At 45.3% G+C, this 22,087-nt stretch overlaps 1 protein-coding gene across 1 annotated transcript; it reads left to right on the top strand.

The window, feature by feature from the left end:
- The first annotated feature begins 955 nt into the window (after positions 1-955).
- HAS2 (hyaluronan synthase 2) lies at positions 956-21,491 on the top strand. Its single transcript, XM_052788368.1, has 4 exons — positions 956-1,549; positions 11,172-11,798; positions 16,356-16,457; positions 18,620-21,491. The coding sequence occupies exons 2-4, from the start codon at positions 11,172-11,174 to the stop codon at positions 19,547-19,549; spliced, it is 1,659 nt and encodes a 552-aa protein (XP_052644328.1). The 5' UTR covers positions 956-1,549; the 3' UTR covers positions 19,550-21,491.
- The last annotated feature ends 596 nt before the right edge of the window (positions 21,492-22,087 follow it).

Here is a 22,087-nt window from a genome sequence, read left to right as displayed (position 1 = left end):
GCACGGAGGAATGAGAAGCTGATTTCCCCCCCCCCGCCATCCTCCCCCAGAGGGTCCTGCCAGGGCACGGCGAGCCACAGCAGCACCCAGCCCGGCTCCGCGCAGCGGCCCCGCTCCGGCGGCGGGTCCCAGCCCTGGGTGTCACCAGGCTCCGTATTGCTCCTCTCACTTCAACAGTGCCACCTAGTGCCTTTTGTAAATCATTTCAAGTGGAAACGGGGGCTCGAAAGCGGGGAAATCCGCCTTTGAGGCGGAGGGGAGTTACAAAGGGAAGGAGCCCGTCTGGGCGAGTGAAAGCTGCTGGCGGGCGGCAGGCGGTGGGGTGTGCTGGTAACTGCCGATGCCCCTGGCTGACTGTAAACCATCAATAGAGCACAGAGTGAACACTTCTGGTTAAAAAAAATAAAAGAAAATAAAATAAAACCCCCAAACACCACAGTTTTCCAGTCCTTAAACTAACGTGTTTCCTGGCTTGTTTTAACGCAAGTGGCATGGTTATTAATGCCAGTGGGAGCTTTCCTGGGTATTTACTACAGCAAATGTTTCCGAGAGTGAATGGGTAAAGCAGGATTGGAAACTGCAAAGTTCATCCATTCATAGAGGCAATTCCCTTATTAATAAAAACCAGCAGCAGCAAAAACCATCCCAGCCGAATAGTGGCTGTGGGAGGGACGAGTCCCACACCCCAAGCCCAGAGATGCAGGGAGTGGGGAAAGTGGGGGTTTCACCCCTACCTACGGGGCACGAAGAGGAAATCAGGTGGTGGCAACGTATGTGTATTGCGTTTCTCTGCAAAATTTGCAACTTAGCTAATTGAATTCCTGCCGCTGAACTGGTCCTTGGCTGAGATCATTTCAATGGGCAGGGTTGGTTTCTTTTTTTTACAGGAGTTCCCTCCCCTCCTTCTTCCCATCCTCCGCCTATTAAAACAACTCAAGTCTCACTTGTTAAAAGACCCCATAACGTGGAGGAGGCAGAAAAGCAGCAGCAGCAGCAGGAAAGAAAAAGACGTCTGGAAAATATTACCCGTTTGCTGCTGCTGCTGCTGAGAAACCTCATTGAAACAGTTACTCGGTCAGCAAGGCATCACCAAAGAGACTTTATCTGATGCTGTACATCTCAAACTTTCAGACGCTGCCTTGCAACTTCTCCAGGCTCCTGGCTAGCCAGGTTTGAAATAAGAGCTTCAGCTTCGACCACGAGAAACTAACTCCTAATTTATTACTTCCAACTTTTTTTTATTATTATTATTTGAAAAAAAAAAAATCCCACAACTTTGAGCTAGAAACTGAAGCAGAGAAAGACAAATACATGGTAATTGTGAAAACACGTGGGAGAAAATGAGTAGGACTGAATAGCCTTAAACGATTTTTTTTAATTATTTTCATTTTTAATTATTTTTTATTTCTGAGCGTCTCAGTAAGTCCCTGAAAAGTGCGATTTGATCTTTTACCTCAAACTTGGAAACTGTTCAGCGGGAGCAACGGTACGTGAGACCACACAGCTGGCTGGAGCCCCTCTATGACCAAAGGACAGAAGGACAAACAAGGTAGGTGATTTATGATTACGCTTCTGTCATCTCAAGAGCAGAAGACCCTCTCCTCCCACCCATCCCCACTATTCAAGGGAGGAAAGCTGAAACAGATCCCCCAAATACAGTGGGGCTGGGGAAGGATCTTACCGGCTCTACGCTACACCTATTTCAGCAATAAATAGGACAGCACTGAGGATGAATGAGGTTTTCAGCTTCAACCCTTCCTCCGTGTAATCCCTTTAAGATATTGCTGAGCTTTAAGATTTGGAAAAAACAAAAACAAACAAACAAAAAAAACCAGCAACCAACCAAACCACACAGAGCGCCCCCCCCCCCCAAAACCCCAAACCTAAAATTAAAATAAAATGGAGCAACAGGTTAGGCAGCCGCTCCGCTGCGCCCAGCGGGGGAGGCGAGCCCTGCTCAGAGCCCAGGCCGGCTTCTCCCGGCTTCTCCCCGGCCGTCCCCTGCCTCTGCACCCGGGGCCGGGCGGGGGGACGTGACAGGAGCGGAGGGAGGGACGGGACGGCAGGAAGGCAGGCAGGCGCGGAGGCGGCCGGCGGGAGGAGGGCTGTGCTCCCGCCTCGGAGGGGAGAAACCGAGGCGGCCGAGCTGCCCGGGCGCCGCGCCGCGCTGCGCGGAGCGGGGCGGGGCGGGCGGTTTCCCGAGGCGGGGGGACGGGAGAGGAGGGGCGCGCCGGGGCGGGAGCTGCAGGCTGCCCGCGAACTTCCAGCGCCGCACGCCGCCGCCCCGCCCCGCCCCGTCGGGCAGCCCGCCGGCGAGACCCGGGCCGGCGCCCGGCGGCGGCTGCGGGGGCCGGGCCGAAGGAGGGTCACACCGGGGGGGCCCGCAGCCCGCGGGGAGGGGGGCGCGGGGCGAAGGCAGCTCCAGCGCCGCCTTGAGCGCCCGGCCGGCGTCGGGCGGGGAAGGCCCCCGCCGCCCGCGCTGGGCCCGGCCGGGCTGCGGGCAGGGGGCCCGGCCGCCCCCGCCAGCCCGGGCACGGCCACCGCCGCCGGGCGGAGCGGGGGCCGCCCTCCCCGTGACGTGGCAGCGCGGGGGATTCCCCCCCGGCGCCCCGCCCACCCGCCGTGACGCAGCCAGCGCCGCCCCCATTGGCTGCGGGGCCGGCCGGGGTTCCCCCGGAGGAGCAGCCCCGCGGCGGCGGGCGGAGCCGCGCGGACCCGGCCCGGGTGAGGGCGGCGCGCGCGGGCGCTCCCTCGGTGTTCACCCCTCGGGAGTCTGCGGGTCCTCGGGGTCTCCTTCGCGGCCGGGAACCCCGCCGGCGGCCCTCCGCGGACCGCCGACCCCAACGGCCCGTGCCGGCACCTGTTCGAGTGTCAGCTGGTGTCTCTGGGACACGGCCGAGGCCCGGCTCTTGCGAGTCTCGCCGGACTCCGCGTAGCCGTGCTGGCGAAGAGGGTGAAAGGGGCCTTGAGGCAGAATTTACCCCACTCCCCTGCCCCGAGAGAAGACCCCAGAACGCTACAACACGCGGGGTGGGCGTCGTCTAATCCCTTCCTCGGGGCCTGCGGTGGCCCCACGTCTCCCACGGCGTAGGCGTTCCTCCCCGCTGGCGCTCTGCTTCATGGTCTCCTTCCTTATGGATCGTCTTTCCATAGGGGCACGTGCGCTTTTTCTCCGGCGCACACGGCGTGTAACGTGGGTGCCTTGGGGCTCCTTTCAGGGACTGGATAGGTCATGTCATTTGGGGGTAATGGCAGTGAAATGTCTTCTCTTTCCCCAAAAAACTGCTCAAAATCCAGCCCCCGCCGAGGTTAGAGGAGTGTTGTCACTGGTGTCAGTAAAGCCAGGATTTTATTTCATGCTAGTAAATCTTTCTTGTCCTACAGGCAAGTGCAGAAAAACCTGGGAAAAGGTTTTCCCAGTAGGAAGAGCAGCTCTGCTGGATTCAGTAGAGCTTCCCATGCTAGTTCACTAGCAACACACTCAGCTGTTCATATTTATGGGGTGGAAACAAATTTGCTTCATTTTGTTACTATTCAAGATTAGCGTATAAAGCAGCAAATTACTCCTCCATTCAGTGTAATGGGACTCAACTAAGTCAAAAAAGATATGACTGGTGCTTTATAAACAAGTTATAAGATAACAAGCTGTGAACACCAAATAAATATTTATTTGCTGGATTAAGGCATGGAGCAGTCAGCTTTGTGCCAAAAGCATCCATGGGCTTCGTAACCAGCAATCAGAAAACGTTTCTAAACTAGATTTTTGTTTTACCACAATCCAAAATATCTGAGTACAAATACGATTTAGTTCTTGATTTAGTTCTTAGAGCATTTGAGGGGGGAGGGGTTGGGGTTTTTTTTCTTTCTTTTGGTTAATTTAACAACTAATGTATCACTGTCTACATTAGGGACAAATCCAACCAACAACTGTAGAATTCATTCCGTGTGGTTTACTCAAACCTGTAAGAGACTAAATTTGGGCAGTTTAGTTGGAAACATACATTGAGCAGACAGGAGGTGCTTGATTTGCTGATCAAAGCCTGTGCATGCAGATACAGTTTGCCATCATTACTAATCCTGTTCTTTATTTTAAACCTAATCCCAGAGTTAATTTTAGTCTTATGTGAGCCCTTTCCAGAAGATCAATGGCATGACAAAATCTGGAAGTGATAAATAACCAAAAGCACCAGATATGGTAACTCTGCTGCAGTAAAGATGTACAGATGTAACATAACTTTTCAGTTTCCTCTCTGCAGGCTGTAAAATAGAAGAGGGAGTCTGGACAGCTATTTTATGCTTGTAATTAATGTGTACCTGGAATCATTTGTACTTCAAAGATAAATGGTTTATTTTGCCACCAAAATAAGGCTAATAACTAATCTAAATATTGGGTGAAAAATTGTAGCCCTCAGATACGGTTTGTGTATACGCACAGAGTATATGTGTATAAGGCCACATACAGTATGTGTCAGCCTGCGTGCATGCATGCACGCACTCGCACATGTACTCAAACATGCTCATGTCATTGAAGCAGCTGCTCTGTTGAAGTCAACGCTATTATTCTCACAAGGAAGGAGGTTGGGGTTTTTTAAGGCTTATAAAAGTTGATATTCTTCCTTTGGTTGTGTGCAAACCGGCCCTCGGTAGCTGTATGCGCTTATACCCACATGTGTCAGCTTTTATGTTGCCAACCTCACTGATCTCAGGCATCCTGCTGAGTAAGAGTTGTGTGTTTATTACAGACAAACCCCTACTGACTATACCTTCAGGTGAATATAGGCAAGGAAAATGGGAAGTGGTGTGGTTCGGTTTTCTGTTGGGTTTTTTTTGAGGAAAAACGGTTATATGGAACTAGAGAGCCAGTGGGTCCTACATCACACCAGAAAGAGGAACATTACAAATATCAGTAATCTAAGCCTTATGAGGGGTTTTGTAGACCTCCAAGAACCTCTTGCATGATCATGATTCCCATTTTACAGGTGAGGGAGCTGAGACAGAGAGAGGTGAATTCACTTACGTAAGGTCACCCAGCAGGTGAATGGCAACACTAGGAATAAAATCCTAATTGTCTGAGTCCTGGTCCACTCTAAGATTCCCTAATGTAAGAAATGCAGTGGTTAAGCAATGTCCCCTCTGACAACCTTCATAAGGGAGATTAATCTCTATAATAAATTTGTCAAGTGTATGCATACATTTTTATTATAAGTATCCCAGAAATAGCAGCTTCACAGAGAAAGATTTTTTTTTTTTCTTACGCCTGCACTACAGAACTGCGGGATATATTATCCACTGATTTCCCTCTTCAGCAAAATACTTAAGTGCACACTTATCTTTAATGACATACTTACATGCTTTGCTGAATCCAAAGCCTCAGCACTAAGGTTCAGAGGACCATGACTAGTAGACATTCAAGAATACAGCTTCTATACAGGCATGTAAAAATGAGCCATTTTCAAAGATTTTCAGTGCTCAGCACTTCTGGTTGCAACAAAGATTTGCAGACAAGTCTGATGTGCAGACCTCGTACATGAGGTTGGTTTGTATTACCAATCTATTTTGAATCAGGAGTCTGCTATTGAAGCCAATGCTACAAGTACTTCTCTCTCCAACCAAATTGCTTGGGTTTGTATTGCAAAGCGATCACTGGGCACACGAACTGGATTCCTCTTGAATGAAACTAATTGCAAGATGTACCCCTGGAGCACACTTTTCAGACCCTAATGGGTTTTCAATCCATGGGGTCTGAATAAACTGAGTTCAGAGTAAAATATGAGAATGTATCGAGGGTGGAGTTAGGCCCTCAGCACCAGGTGTTCCTCTTTGCAGATCTGTTCCTGTAGTATGAGACTATTTTGTGATGTGGCCATAGCCCTAGATGTCTAGAGAGAGGCACAGCTCTTTTTAACCTTTAAAGGTGAAGCGGACAAAATAAGCACACTTGTGACTGAACCTTTACTGTTGACTCCCAGACAAATACTGACTTCTGCAGTGTAAGGTTTTTTAAAAATGTCTTCAGATGTTTGAAATTAAAAAGTGCTAATTTTTTGAAACAACCTTCCAAATCGTTACGTTCTATGTACGAACTTCCTGTGTCTCCCCCTCTTGCTTTTTAATCTTCTGGGGAAAAGCTAGCCAGAAGTACTACATGGCAATATGTTCGAGTGTTGTACATAAGAGATGAGTTCTGAAACAGATGATGTAGTGAGCTGCATCCCATGTGTTCCAAGCAAAGCTAACTTCAGTTTGACCTCCCATCTGTCACTGGTTCCATGTCCTGTATCAGCAGATGCCGGGGACCACCTGATAGCTTCCTTAGTCCTCATAGCAGCTACACAACGGCTGCTGCAGAACAAGTGAACAGACTGCAGATAGTAGTGATGTGTTCAGACACCAATACACATAGGTTTTCTCGATGTGTATTTGCCCCTACTCTGTTTATTACTCTTCTGGTGTATTAGTAACGAATTATGCTTTTTTTTCTCTTTGCCTCCTGACTTTGCAAAGGAATGAACTATCTCCAGGTCCTGTTACTCTCAGGGATACATGAAAGCTGGTTAATAACCATACAGACAGACTGTGCTATATGATTTTGGAGGGGGGAAAAGGTGGTACTTTACCATGGAAGTCAGCAGTGTTCTTTGCTGAGCAAAGACCCAGTCCAAAGCAGGGCATAAGGACCTGCTGAATTTAAGTCAAGTGTCTAGATCTTATTAAAGTTAGATCTATGTACCATAACTACAGTTAAATGCTAGCCTAAATCTTTTTCAGAATAGAGAGAACTCAATCATATTTTGCTATGTTCTTCTAATTTGAGATCTAAGGCATTATTCAGTCTGAGACAGGAGTGTGATCTCTAGTGTTAGAGTTAATACCCCAGTCATTATATGTACAGTGTAGGTATCAGTCAACTGTTACCTGAAGTCTTTCATGAAACTAATGTTAGAAGACTACAACTTTTGAGTTATGCCAGTTGTTAATAGTAATGTAGAATAAGTTCTCCTTCATCACAGGTGTGACCAAAAAGAACACTCTTTGTCTGGCTGTATCAGGATTCCAAAAGAGACACAACGCTAACAGTTCACTAGGGGGACTCTGATGTCAGGTACATGCAGCGGTTCATTTCTTGGCCATGCTTTTCCAGAGGAGCCTCCAAAAAGGCATACGTTGCCTCCTCCTGTACAGTCGCTACAAGGCACATATATACTTGGGACCGCTTGGTGAATCAAAATGTGTCACTGAATCACCAACAGCCTACGTAGCATTAGGATTTAGCATATGGCTTTCATATTTCATTTCTACTAGGTGTGCTGGTTAGCACTGACCAGCTCCATCCATGGAAATAAACAGCTGCAAGATCATGATAACAAATTGCTCAGTAGTAGACTGTGAGGCCTTTCTACATACACTCATCTTGTGCATACGAACCTTGAGCCTGTTTGCTGGAGGCTGTGTAAAGCTTGTACTGGGTTCAGCACGGTGGGGTGAAGGTGCCCATAAAGGATTTAGGCACCCAGAGTGCAGAGTACAATTAGCAGTCCTATCTCAGGCTTCCTGTGCAGTACATGGGGGACGTAGGCACCTCCAAAAAGAGTCTGACACAGCCAGTGCAATCTTATTGCCCCCTGGAAATGTCCTTCAGGGCTGATGCAAAGCAAGGGACCCTCTGACTTCTTTCAGTGCTAAATAGCTTTCACTCTTAAAAAAATAATAATAAAGAAATAACATTGCAGGTACTATCTTCCTCCTCCTGCTTTACAGAACTGGTTAAAAACCTGCCCAGAAAGTGCAAGATCCAGGTATGACTCCAGAGACAGTAAGGTAACCCACCAACTCACCTTCTCAGCAGGTGAGGAGCTCTGTCCCTCTCCTCACTCCAACACCATGTTCCCATGTAGCAGCAGTTCCATGTGTATACAGAAACGACCGGCAATTATCTTTGTTGATCCCTAGCCTAGGCGGTGCTTTTTTTCTAAGTGCTGCAGTGCCTGTTTCCCAGGACAAACTTACTGGGTTAAATCCCTCAAGGAACTGAAGATCCATTAGGCTGAGACATAAACAAAACACTAACCTGCACTGATCATACGAATGAGGTTTGGAGAGGTGTGTACGGTACCCTCCACCAATTAGTCAGCTGTTGAATAGGGCTGTAGTGATAGCAATTTTGGCTATAAGCAATTACATTTTGCTGAAAAAATATTGCTAGCCCTTAGAAAGAGTGCTTATCAGTGAAATGACTGAAAAGTAATTGTGGCTTTGAAAGTTAACGTGGGTGTTTCTCCTTCACCAAGTATTTGACTCAGCTTGACTCAGCATGGCATTATTTTAGGCTTGCACTGTTAAAACACAGTACTGTACACTGGTTCTCTGATAATACTTGATTTTAGCTTTGTGTGACAAGTTCAGGAAACTTCAGGAATGGATTTCAACTGATGTCTTATGAAGGATGTCCTTTTACATTTCACTGCATTAGGCCAGGCTAGATACTCATAACAGCACTGCCTGTCCTTAGAATCTCTGATGCAGCGATTCCCTACCCTCGGTGCTAGTATTTGACTCAGCAGTTCATTTTTGGTCCCAGACTTGCACAAGCGTCATTTCCTTTCAACTTCTTGGCTCAATTATTGGAGAAGGGTGGAGAGTTTTTGGCTTCTTTGCCATTGTTTGGGCACGTTCATGTTGATAAAGATCAGTTCTGCCGGGCAAGCTATCAACAGCTCACGTGCTAAAGCTTGAGAATATTGAGCAACTTTTTCCAGACTTTCCCTGAGATTCAGTCAGTTAAAAGACTATACATAAAAACCTCAATTGCACATACAAAGGGGAAAGTTTCTTTGATGAAAGCCAGGAATTTAGATCAAAACACAGTTTATTTTCCCAAGGTTGACAGTGAAAGGATAGAAAAAAAAAATGCTGTTTTATTAAGACCAGAAATCCATTTCTTGATCTTAAAAGACTGGTTTTTTGCAAGGGAGGGAAGCTGTGCTGTAATGACAAGATCAGAGAATTCTTTTATTTTTTTTCTCCTTTTGTGTGGAAACACTTCATATGAAGAGAAAAGCAATAGCAAATTAATATAAAAGAAGGCTGGTACAGTATATAGTCAGTCAAATGTAAACGCTCCAGATCTTAATCTAAATCCTGTGAGCCCTACCCGTACAAGCGCTCCATTTATTTCAGCCATATAATTCTTAATGTAAGCAGACTTTAGCCCCTACTCACTAAAAGGAATTTTCTATTTCTGGCAAGAGAAGAGAAATAGTGGACCCCAAATGGGAAAGCAGAGTACAACTGCACTGTTAATGAAACATTTACCTTGATGTTTGTGACCTTCTGTGTGCTTGAGGGATTAATAAACACACAGGCTATTTGACTTCAAGGTAATCTAGAAGGGATCCATTACTTAATCTGTTTTCTAAAGCAAGTCTATTTTGGGGACTGAGTTTTAATTCACCTATAGTGGTGGTAAGCATAAGCTATCTTTTATTAGGCTTCTTTATGACCCCCATTGTGAAAGACTTTCAGACAGGCCAGAGCAGGGATGGTCCCTTATGCTGGTGGGTGATTATAGCACCTGTTGGAGCCCAGCCGTTAAGTATTCAAGGAAGTCCTAGAGATAGGGTCCGATTTCGTTAACAGTGTCTCCAAATATACATTTAAGAGGCTTCCTCCTGTCTTGAAATTTAAGACCCTAAATAGCCAGTGGAAAAACGCATAGTCTTTGTAACCTCAGACTTTATGCTCGCCTAGTTTATTTTTATTTTGTAAGTGATTCTGTGTTGACTTTTTTTTTTTTCCAAGCCTGTAACTTTTCAGACAGAAATATAATTGATGACAGCTATGCTGCTGCAGCTTGGTAGTATTTTTTTCAAGAAAGAGTTAAAGGCATATATGATGTAAGGAAGTGCTGTTCCAACTTCAGCTTTGGCCAACAGATGGTGAAACAAACATGATCAGCAGACGAGCAAGATGATAGCAGCAGGGAAAATATGAATAATAGTAAGGAAATACAAACATTAAGACCATTACTCTGAGAGGTCCTAATTCAGCAAAATATTCAAGCATGAGTTTCAGATTCATTGACTTGCAACGCGCTTGCTGGGTTAGCCTTAAATAGACATTATCTGTTTTATGTCCTTAACGTCAAACACATCAATTGACATAAGACATTGTCATTAACTTTCCTGTAATTCTGAGAAAGCTGTTACGTAAAGTCGTTAATGTGATTGTCAAGAAAAAGCAGTTAGGCAGCAATACATTATGCCTGTCTGCCTGCCTACATCAGTTTGTCTCAAGAATACCAGAGCACCCTCCATGCCAGCCAGCTCCTCCATAGCCCAGAGCTTAGGTTAGAAGATTTTACAGGCAGGTAACCTAAATATGCAGAAGTGGTCAGAATCAACTGATGTTCTAATGAATTTCTGAGTCCAGGGTGGAGTCTTGGCTCTGTTAAATTAATGTGTACTTTTGCCACAGACTCAATCTCAGTCAAGCTTTAGCCTTATACACACATGCTCACACGTGCATGTATCTATGTACACAAATGTATGAATAATACATTTTTGCAATGGAATTAAGAAGACCTTTTAAAGCAGATGTCTGATTATATAAATATAAATTATAAATATAGTCAGACATCTGTTTAAAAAAATATAAATACATTCAGACATCTGTTTTAAGAATGTCTTTCCAATATTTTTGCTAATATAACTAAGCGACAGAAGCGATTCAGGGTGGGATGCAGTCATGACATGGATGGGGGATGAGGAGGGGCTGCCCAGACATTCAGCTGTTCCGCTCACCCATGACCATATGAAGCGAGTGGTGGCCCAAAAGCCCCTTCTCCAACCCCCCCAGGGTAATATGACAGAGGGTCTCATTCAGCAAGCCCAGGCTGCCAAAATAAGATCCTGACACAGAGACCACCTTCTGTGAGGACATTACAAATGGTAGAAAACATCCCTGGTACATTACATGTATTTGAATCTTACTTCACATGGAGGAAGTACTGCAAATAGATGTTGAGCAAGGTGATGCAGTAAGTCCGTGACACAGCCAGAAGCACAAGGTGTATCTGTTGATGCCAAGCTCTATGTTGTAGCCACACGCACCTCTTACGAGGTCTTATATCAGCAAGTGGTGGCTCTGCTAACGGCTTCCGTGCTTCTTTGCAGATGTATTGTGAGAGGTTTATATGTATCCTGAGAATACTTGGAACCACCCTCTTCGGGGTGTCCCTCCTGCTGGGAATCACCGCTGCTTACATTGTGGGCTACCAGTTCATCCAAACAGACAACTACTACTTCTCCTTTGGACTCTATGGTGCTATCCTGGCATCACATCTCATCATCCAAAGCCTGTTTGCCTTCCTAGAGCACAGGAAAATGAAGCGGTCGCTAGAGACTCCAATCAAGCTGAACAAAACAGTTGCCCTTTGTATTGCTGCCTATCAAGAGGATCCTGACTACTTAAGAAAATGTTTACTTTCTGTGAAAAGATTGACCTACCCTGGAATTAAAGTTGTTATGGTCATTGATGGGAACTCGGAAGATGACGTTTACATGATGGACATATTTACTGAAATCATGGGTAGGGACAAATCTGCCACTTATATCTGGAGTAATAACTTCCACGACAAAGGTCCGGGTGAGACGGATGAGTCTCACAAAGAGAGCATGCAACATGTATCTCAGCTGGTCCTGTCCAACAAAAGTGTTTGCATCATGCAGAAATGGGGTGGAAAAAGAGAAGTAATGTACACAGCATTCAAAGCACTGGGGAGAAGCGTGGATTATGTACAGGTAGGTATTAGAGCACCAGGTCAGTGCCAATTCAAACACACTTTGAAAGAAAGCAGCTTTTGTATATTTCGTGCAGCGTGTTAGAGGCCATCCTAGTCCCTGATGAACACAGTGCTCTTTTCAGTCTATTTGGAAACAGCTTGACCGTTAAAAGCGTATTTTGCTACCTTTTAAAATGGTCAACCTATCCATGAATATGTTAAATCTGTGCACCAGCTACTGGAGAAATCTGAAATCCTTTCCCAGACTTCAGTACTGCCTCCTCATCCAAATGGTTTTGCTTCCGACAAAGCCAGTGGCCTCCTGAAGACCCCATCTCTGCTCCTGTAGGTTGAGATCTTGGATAAGGTTTTATTTTGTGAGGTTGTTAGTGGCCCCATATGCAAGCAGACAGACAGGTATTTGGTGGCACCAGGGAATGTCTTGGAGCAGCGGTGGAGTCTGTAAAAAAGATGGGGATATTTTAAAGGCTTCGAAGGCCATGCGGAGTATTCAATAAAAGGGTCAATGTGCAGCCTTGAAAGAAAGATTTCTTCAGCTAAAGCCTGAAGGAGCTTTTGCTTCATCACTTACAGCTGCATTACCTCACTCACCGCGACTTGGCCTTTAAAGCCCTTATGACACTATTCACTTAAAAATGAACTAGGCTGGGTCCTCTCTCCCTGTTTCCAAAGCAGCAGAGACACATTTCTTTCCAGCTGCCTTGGATCCCGTGAAAGATTTTCTATGTTTTTGCCTTACACATGGAAGCACTCCTTGCTCCTGCAAACAGCCCTGCTGACTGCGGGAAGGGGAAGAGGTCGTGTGTGGAGGAAGGGGGGTGGGATCAGGGTTTCTGGCTGGACACTGAGGACCCTTCCATATCGATCAAGGCCAGCAAGGCTCATTTGACTAATCCCACTGAATGTGACATGATCTTCCTAATTAACCACCCTCAGCCCTTCCCCCCTTCTCCCGACCTCAGAGCATCCGGCAGTCTCCTCCAGTGGAGCAGCAGCTCCCCACGAGATGCTCTTGGCTGGCTCAGGGCAGCCGCATGGCTGAGCCGTTTGTGTTTCTGGGGTCCATGCCCAGCCTTGAGCGAGGGGGTGTGTGGGGTGTGCACGCTCCGCTCCGCACAGCATCCACAGGCACAGTGTCCAAGGGATGTGGAAAGGCTGCCAGTAGCTGGGCTGAGAGCAGCGAGTCCTCCATGCACAGGAGGGGCAGAAACTGAAAAGTGCTGGGAACTGCACTGTTATTGGAGCTGGGAAAGTAAGGCACAGTTTTAAAACCCATCCCCTACTGCTTCCAAAATTGAAACTGATTTATTCTCTGAAAACAATGGGCTTAAGCTCTCCATTGTCTGCAGTTCGGTTCTGTGCTGTGAGGGACTATGATGGGATAAAAATGCTGGTTTTCTTTATTAGCGTGGTTTTATAATCACTTTGCACAGAAGTATCAGATTGCAGAGAGAGAAGGCAGGGAGGAAACAGATTCTCTGCAAGTTTCCTCCCTCAGTCCAGCTCTTGCATTTGTTCAGGGAACCTGGAAAAAGTGTTTCTATTTCAACAGTCATACCATAAACTGAGAAAATGGAAGAGTTATTTCTGGTTTTTCAGTCAATTAATGCTCCTGACCTGGCTCAGAAGTCCTAATGAATGTGTCAGGGACTGCAATGCTCCTGTAAGCAGCCACCAAAGGCTGCAGTAATGATTGATGCCACAGTCACATCTACAGTCATATCTATACTAGAAATGCAGCACCTTGGTGGCCCTGGCTACTACACAGTCATGATGTAATGCAGCTAAAATGTGGCTCTGTTTTATGAATGAATGAAGGTTGAGATATTTCGAATGGTTCTTTGGGGGTACCCAGGGTAAATTACTTTAAACAGGCCTGACATTTTAAGGGCTGAGCAATTTGCATCGACGATCAAGCACTAAAAAAGTGGACCAGTCAGCACCGTTGCCCACCCCTGAAACTGTGGGCCTTACAGTTCTTAAAAGACACCTTCAGGTTATGGACAGGCAATCATAAGCAGTCAGACCAATGCAGATAACGAGCTGTTGCTCATTAGTGGCCTCTCATTAAATACCTGAAACTGCTGTGAAGGCTTATTTCCATCCTGGAAGAGGTTAGGAGGGTGCAAGGAGTTAAACTGGCAGATATTGTCTGTTCAGAGCTGGTCAGGGCAGCCAGGATGCAATTCATCTTGGCTGATGGAGGTACCAGCGCAGCCTGAAGTTCTCAAAGCAGCTTAAACTGCCACTGGGTATAACAAGTATCTGAACAGCTCGCATAAGGTCGAGTGTCCCTTTCATGCAACTCTGTGACCCAAGGCAGTAATTTCTAGGTCACTAAGCCCTTAAGTGGAAAGATGACAAATTACCTCTTGGGCTGTGCTAGGCCACCCCTGGCTGGGCAGACCTTGGTGTGTTTTATTTGGGTTCCTAAGTGTCTGTCTTTCTCTGGGCGTGTCCTCTTTTCACCTGCAAAAACCTCATCCAGATGGAAAATGATGGCTTGTCAGGTTTGGCCCAGAAACCCAGACATGTCCACTGTGCTGGCATGCCCAGAACACATGCTGGTAATTTGTAAATAAATCCAGTGTTTTCAGGATTCCTCATCTCAGATTAATGATGTTGCTCATGGGCAGGTCTTTCTGCTATAGATAAATGCATCTGATAGTGTGGGGCTGCTCAGCTGCATCAAGTGACAAGTGCTGGAGGGAAATCGGAGGAGCTGGGGAGGGAGCTGATCCCAGCCCACCACTCGCTGTCACAAGAAATGGGATGAGTATCACTGCCTGAGCCCTGGGTGGTCAGCAACGGCAAATTCCCTGTTCAAAACACTCAGCAACAGGTCTGTGCAGGAAGCCCCAGATAAAAACATAGGCATCCTTTCTCCTCTTCAGCAGAATTGTTTTGCTCCCTTTCTGTCACCAAGTGCTATCACTGATGACAGCTTTCCACCAAAGCTGGAGGCACATATTGGCCAGGTTACAGAGGTGCTCCTCGGGATGAGTCCTTTGGGGAGAGGAGCTGGATGCACCAAGTTAGCAGGAGCTGGAGATGCTTGTGGCTTTTCTCCTGATGGAAATATGAGAGCTTTCATCACCTTTCTCCTCTTGGCCCCCTCCGAGTGAGCACAGAGGGGAGCATGTTGGCAGACACTCAGCTGCATCCTGAACTATGCAGCCCGACTATCCCAGGTAACCTCCCCGCTCGAGTCTGGTCCGTATCAGAGTCCCAAAACACTCTCCTCCCCCTTCATAGACCAGACATGAAAGTTTCCGCTCCCCTGGAGAGAGACGCCTTAGGCTGAACTGAAAGGTTGGACGAAAGGACACCAAAATTAGGATACCCGATATGAAGCCTCACCAGAATCTGACTTAATATGTTGTTCATGCAGAGCTACCGACTTTTGCCCCTACCGTCCCCATCTGAAATCACAGGAATGCAACATGGGGATAAACTGGAAGCAGTATGAAAATCCGTAGGGCAGGATTCAGCCAGCTAGAGGGGTGTTTCTGGGACAGCCTCCTCTGCTCCAGTTTCTGGCTGCCTGTGAAATGAGTTTACAGACGATGGTGGCACCGCTTTCAGCAGCAGCAGCTGCGATAAGGAGACACCCGCTTGTTTTAAACAGGCTGCAGCCCCTGTCATTCTTCTCTGAGCAAACGAAAGCAATGCCAGCTGCCTTGCAGACTGGTCAGCCTGTCTGAGCCCTCCTCCTACTCTCCGGGGGAAAGCCAATTCCTAATGTACACAGTGTTTAGTTGACTAGGAGTGTTTGTGTGGCTGAAACGCCTTCTGTGTGTCATCTACTTCTGCCCTGGTCTCGTGGAGTACTGTACTTCGGGACTTGCTCTTTCTGGCCTTACATATTTTTTATAAGAATGCCAGAGGAAAATAGCAAATAATTTCTATATATCAAATGTCAAATCCCTGCACTACTAATAACACATCATGCATCTAAAATTAAAAATGAGTTTGTTCTGGAATCCAAAATGCATCTTACATAGACTGCTAAAGCCTTCTGAGAGTGAAAGAACTATTAGGTTTCTTCCCAGACTCCGAGTTGACTTTTTCTATTTCTTTTTTATAACAAATGTCTGGAATTTAACTCCTCGCTCCTTCCCTCATATGGCAATGGGAAGCATTTGACCAGGGTGCTCCAACCATGCGGCCGATGCAGGGAAACTTTATGTCAGGGCTCAGCAGGAATCTGCCATACACCCACAAACATTGTCTTGCTCTGCAGTGCCCCATCTCTGAGAGCATATCTTATTCGAAGAAGCCAGCCCAGTGTGCCAGTAAAACAAATAAAGCTGATACAGAAAAGAGGATTTTTTTGCATGCACAGCCCTAACAAGCACTGTTTCATTCAGCACCACTCCTTGCTGCCTGATACAAATGGCCTTTAACAGAAGTATCCGTGCAGACTCCAAAGTGAGATTTAGTTGCATTCAGGAGAATATGCATTTAGAGTCACTACAATCACTCGCGTGATTTTTATTTTCTTCTTTAGTGTGCTCCTTAACCCTTTTTTGTTCTTGTTTTGTCTTACTTGTAGGTCTGTGATTCAGATACAATGCTTGATCCAGCCTCATCTGTGGAGATGGTAAAGGTTTTAGAAGAAGATCCAATGGTTGGAGGAGTTGGAGGTGATGTGCAGGTGTGTATGACAGTTCTCAGATTAACAGAGGGGTTTCAGCAACTATTTGCACTGCAACAGATTTCCCTGCCTGGAATAGCGTTGAATATACTGTGATACCATTACAGAGGCTCTCATGATACCTTAACCTTTCTGTCTGTTGAACATAAATTCTTATTCTTGGATGTGAGCACTGTATATTTTTAACACCCATAGAAAGCAAACAAATATTATTCTGCCCCATATACATTGGCATGTCAGGCCCCATGGCATTGTCAGGACTGTTGTGGCAGCTCTGAGTCTCTCAGTATAATTGCTTGCTCAGGGTACCAAAGAAAAGCTATAGGGGAGCAGGGAATTGAGAACAGGTCTCCCAAAGCCAAGTCCAGCACCCCAAGCACTTCAATTATGTTACTACTGGCAGCCAAGATTGTTAGGAATAAAAGCCTTTTTGAAATGCAGCGCACTATGCACTCTGTGCATTGTTGGGTTTCCTCTGCATCTCTGTCAGGCAGGACAATGGAAAGCCCCCAAGTCAGCCAAGCTCCATTTCTGTTAGGATTTCCAGCATTGCCGAGTTTGGCTGACAGCTACAGCAAAGGGCTGTTTATTCTTTTTTGACACAATTGCTTCTGCTGCAATTTATAAAGAAAAATGCATATGAATATTTCAGTTGGCCTTAGGATCGGTGCCCCCTACTCAGTTGGGCTTTTATGTGAGACAGAGGAGAAAGGGCCATCTATATGGGCAAGCACTTACTAATGAACACCCCAATAGTCAGAAGTATTTTAGGCATGTGGCTCTTAACTCCAGAAATTAAGATTCCCACAGAAGCCTGAATATCTTTGCGGCTCTGGACTGACCACAAACCAGGTGTCACACTCACTCGACGCATGTGAGATGCCAGGCACCTGTGAGTACAACTGGAGGGATACAGTACGGGTTCAGCTCTGATACTGAAGGTTCATAAGCATCTGCAGAGAGACGTGGGAAGGACATGCGTCCTCTGGGAGGAAAGGTGACAGAATGAAGGTGCTGGGCTTTTTTTTTCCCCAATTCACTTTCCAGCATCCACCAAATACATTTGAGCCAGGCTCGAGCCTATCCCCGAGCCCTGCTGCTTCTAAAATGTTCTGGAATTAAATAGAAATAGAGACAAGATTGGCCCTTGGCCTCCAAACCTGACAGAAATTAGGGCCATCAGAGCAAAAGCCTATTTTTTTCTAGTTGCAGGGAAATGCTTTCTAGTTGTAGAAGGCCACAGATTGCCGTGAAAATCCCCACACTGAGAAAGTATCAGTGCAGAGCTGGCACAGCCACCCTGCTATGCACTTCCTTGCCACATTCCCCAGCACAAGGTATGTGCTGAGAACCTGGATGTGAAGACGTGGACTTGGGCATGTGCATGCGCTCATACCTCCATTTAGTGTTCAGACTCCTAGACTATGTCTATGTTGTATTTTAAGTGTAGGCCTGAGCTTCAGGTGAGCTTTGGGGCATACGGAAAAGAAAGACTGAGACCTTTATGCGGGCCAAAGCAAGACTCTATTGGAGTATCACAGTGTGTCTTGGGGAAACATAACGGGGCTGGTACCACAGAGACAGATCAGGACAGATTGTTCCTCAGGGGACCTAATGTCAGATATGGGGACATAGTCCAGGGGTCAAACTTCTAGGGCCAGCCTTGTGATACCAAAAATGTAGGCCAAAGACCATGTGTTCAACCTTTCTCATGCTCTGGCATAGCTTTAGGAGGGCTGGAAGAAGTCCTGTGAGTCCCAGAGATGTGTGCGGGGCGGGCAGAGAAGCAGGAGGCCACATCTGGGAGTCCACCATCTCCTCTCGGGAAAGTCTGAGTCCAGCAGGTCCTTAACTGGGGGTGAAGGGAAAGGAAGAATGAGCCAGAAAACAAGTTTCTTGGTGGAGAATAGGAAAGGTTGCGAGGAAAAAGAGAATACTTTTTGGTGGAACAGACATTTGAAGGCTTCATCTCGCCCTTCCTGTCAATGTCCTGGACTGTATATAAGGTAAGTCCTGATTCACCATGAGTTGGACACAGGAGTGATGTTCCCCCTGTATTTCAGCTAATGGTGCTCTAGTCTCTGCAAATTCCTTATTGATCCAATGTGTATATTTTCTGTCTGAAGAGCTCATCTAAAATGAAAACTTTTTTTACTTTGCAGATTTTGAACAAATACGATTCCTGGATCTCCTTTCTGAGCAGCGTGAGATACTGGATGGCATTTAACATAGAAAGAGCCTGTCAGTCCTATTTTGGCTGTGTACAGTGCATCAGCGGACCTCTGGGAATGTACAGAAACTCTTTACTCCATGAATTTGTGGAAGATTGGTACAATCAAGAATTTATGGGCTCCCAGTGCAGCTTCGGAGATGACAGGCATCTAACTAACAGAGTGCTAAGTCTGGGCTATGCAACAAAATACACAGCTAGATCCAAGTGCCTTACCGAAACACCTATAGAGTATCTCAGGTGGCTGAATCAGCAGACCCGCTGGAGTAAATCGTACTTTAGAGAGTGGCTTTATAATGCAATGTGGTTCCACAAGCACCATTTGTGGATGACCTATGAAGCTGTAATCACTGGATTCTTTCCTTTCTTCCTTATCGCCACAGTCATTCAGCTCTTCTACAGGGGAAAAATCTGGAACATCCTCCTCTTCTTGTTGACAGTTCAGTTAGTGGGCCTGATAAAGTCTTCCTTTGCCAGCTTCCTTAGGGGCAACATTGTCATGGTTTTCATGTCACTCTACTCAGTGTTGTACATGTCAAGTTTACTGCCAGCAAAGATGTTTGCAATTGCCACGATAAACAAAGCAGGGTGGGGCACATCAGGAAGAAAAACCATTGTAGTTAATTTTATAGGACTCATTCCAGTCTCCATTTGGTTTACAATCCTCCTAGGTGGCGTAATTTTCACTATCTACAAGGAATCAAAAAAGCCATTTTCTGAGTCAAAACAGACAGTTCTCATCATTGGCACAATACTCTATGCATGTTACTGGGTTATGCTTTTGACTTTGTACTTGGTTCTTATCACCAAATGTGGCAGGCGGAAGAAAGAGCAACACTATGACATGGTGCTAGACGTATGATGTTTCCGTGGGAAGTTACCCAGAGAGTTGTAAAGCAACCCAACGACCTTGTAGTATCTGTGGCATCAGACGAATGTTGCCAAGGGAAATGGATCATTGCTGCTGGGAATAGGACATTTATATTCCTCTGGGTTCATTTTCATCCTGCCAAAGTAAGGAAAAAAAAAACCAACAATAAAAAATGATTTTATTTTTTCCAAGGGGGGGAACATGCAAACCACACAGTTTCGACCTGTTCGCAAGAAAATGGGAGAACTTCTATGTTTATGCACTTTTTTTTATTGTGCATACGCCTGACAGTGTTATGTTCTATATACCTCACTGGTCATGCTTATGTGTGTGGACAGGAAGGAAAGGAATTTGGAGAATCAAGAAAAGGATCTTACAACCCCTTGCAACCTAATTTATGAACTTCTCTTTTTTTATAGTTCTGTTTATAGGAAGGGTCTTTTGTGTTAGGCTGCCAAATGTAATGCCAAAGGTAAATTTTAAGAGGCCATTGGCTGAGCTGTATTTTTATATTATTGTATTATTTGTGTGTGTGTATTTTTAAGCCAACTTTTTTTTAAATCACATATTTTATATTTTACTATCTGCCAAAAAAAGCTGCCTCCCCACCATTTTGTTCTTTAGCCTTTTTAAGTACATTTGGGAAAAAAGATCATACTTTCCCCCCCCCAAATTTGTGCTGAATTGATATTGTTCACAACAGAAAGAATAAAAAGTCTCTCTGCATTTTTGCAACTGATGAATGGTTATTTCTGTGAAAAGGCATTTAAATGTGCTCTTTGAAGACATTTATTAGGAAAGGCCCAACATTGTCAGTTTTTGAATACAAGCATAAAAAAGGCGTAAAAAAGGCCAAAGGGGTAGATATGTGCAATTTGGGGTTTTGTTTTGGATAACATTTTAAAAGAGAAATTTGCTTCTCTGCTGAGAGCATAATATCCCTGGCATGAGCAATAGCCATAAGGCAAGGCAGACCTCCATGCCATTGGAAAAGACATTGCTATAGGAAAGCTCCCACTGATTTTATATGGGACCTGAGGAGTCAAAAAACTTCTGATCTGGAGAAATATTGGACACCTAAAACTACTGTCGACTTCACTGATGGTCGTAGGTGTTCATAATGTGCTAGTTACCAAGCAGATTGTTCAGATTTTTGAGTTTAAAATCAACACTTTCAAAAAGTGGGTGTCTTACTATAAAACTTCTGCAGTGCCCTTCACACAGTTTACAGAAAATATAAACATCAGCTTCTCTGACATCCAGTGTAATACAGACCCCAGTACTGAGCCCAATAATTTGTGTCTGACTAGAGCATATCTACCAGAAAAGAAGCCACTTTTTTATCAGAAAACATCAAGCCTTAGCAAATCCATCACATCCTTGGTGCCTAATAATCAGTCTTGGACATTTATTTTGGACCACGGTTTTGAGAAATAATATTCAGGACTAAATTCTGCAGTCCTTCACCAGCCAAAGGAATGTGGCATTGAGCCCTAAATTAATTTATAAAGAGCAACAGAAAGCCAGCTGCATACAGATACATGCCCTTTTTAGATTCTGGTATTAAAAGCACTGTGGTAAAGCAGAAATCAGCATATGATGCTTAAAGAACTTAGAAGCATTTTCAGCTTCTCTTTTTTATGCAGACATGAATAGATTCTGCTGTAGAATGAACTGCACACACACTACCTTATTTGTCTGATTATCTTGAGGTACATGATTGCTTGAAAGTCATACTAATATTACGTTAATGATCAGAGAGTTGATTCATGTTGATTACAAAATAGAACAGTATTAAAAAAAAGCAAAAGAAACAGTAAAAATAAAAAAAAACTTGACTATGCCTTTTAACTATTTATGATGTAAGTTAAAGCTTGGGTTAACATTCAAATGTCAAATAAATCCTCTCATTCTATAAAAAGATTGAATTAATTGCCTGTATTTATTCTAGCAATTATTCAATGTACTTCCAATATAGGTTGTATAGTATAATTGTTACTTTCATAAATAAAATATTTTTGATAAGATTATGACTAATTCATGGTATTTCTGATCAGCGCTGCTGCTTTGAAACCATACATCTGCACGGTTTGAAGGCTGTTGTTATCATGTCACCAGCCTGATTTCCAAGTAGGCATTTGCCATCGCGTAGCAGAGCACCTGGGGAGTGGAGCAGGCAGGGACTGGTCCCTGAGCTGAGAGGCAGCACAGTATATGGGTAGCGCTTGGAGTCTCTGCCTGCCTCTGCCAGCAGCTGCTAGATGAATTCAGTCAAAACGATTCCTTCCCTTTTTCCTCAGCTTCCTGATTTGTAAACCAGGAATAGCAATCCAACCTCCTTTTGGGAAGCACTTTGAAGTTCATGGCCAAAGTACTTCACATGTGAGCTGGTATTTTCCAGCCCTCCTGTCCACTCAAAGTTACTACCCTCCATAGCTGGGGAAGCAGAGAGCATGCGCGTGGCCTTCTGCTGCTCCTCATTACTGCTATTTTTCAAGCCCACTTTGCCCTGGCACAGCTGAAGTGCAT

This window comes from Harpia harpyja, chromosome 5 (assembly GCF_026419915.1).
Source record: "Harpia harpyja isolate bHarHar1 chromosome 5, bHarHar1 primary haplotype, whole genome shotgun sequence".
Lineage (NCBI taxonomy): Eukaryota > Metazoa > Chordata > Aves > Accipitriformes > Accipitridae > Harpia > Harpia harpyja.
Note: the sequence above shows the minus strand (reverse complement) of the source record. Positions and strands in the feature narration are given on the sequence as shown.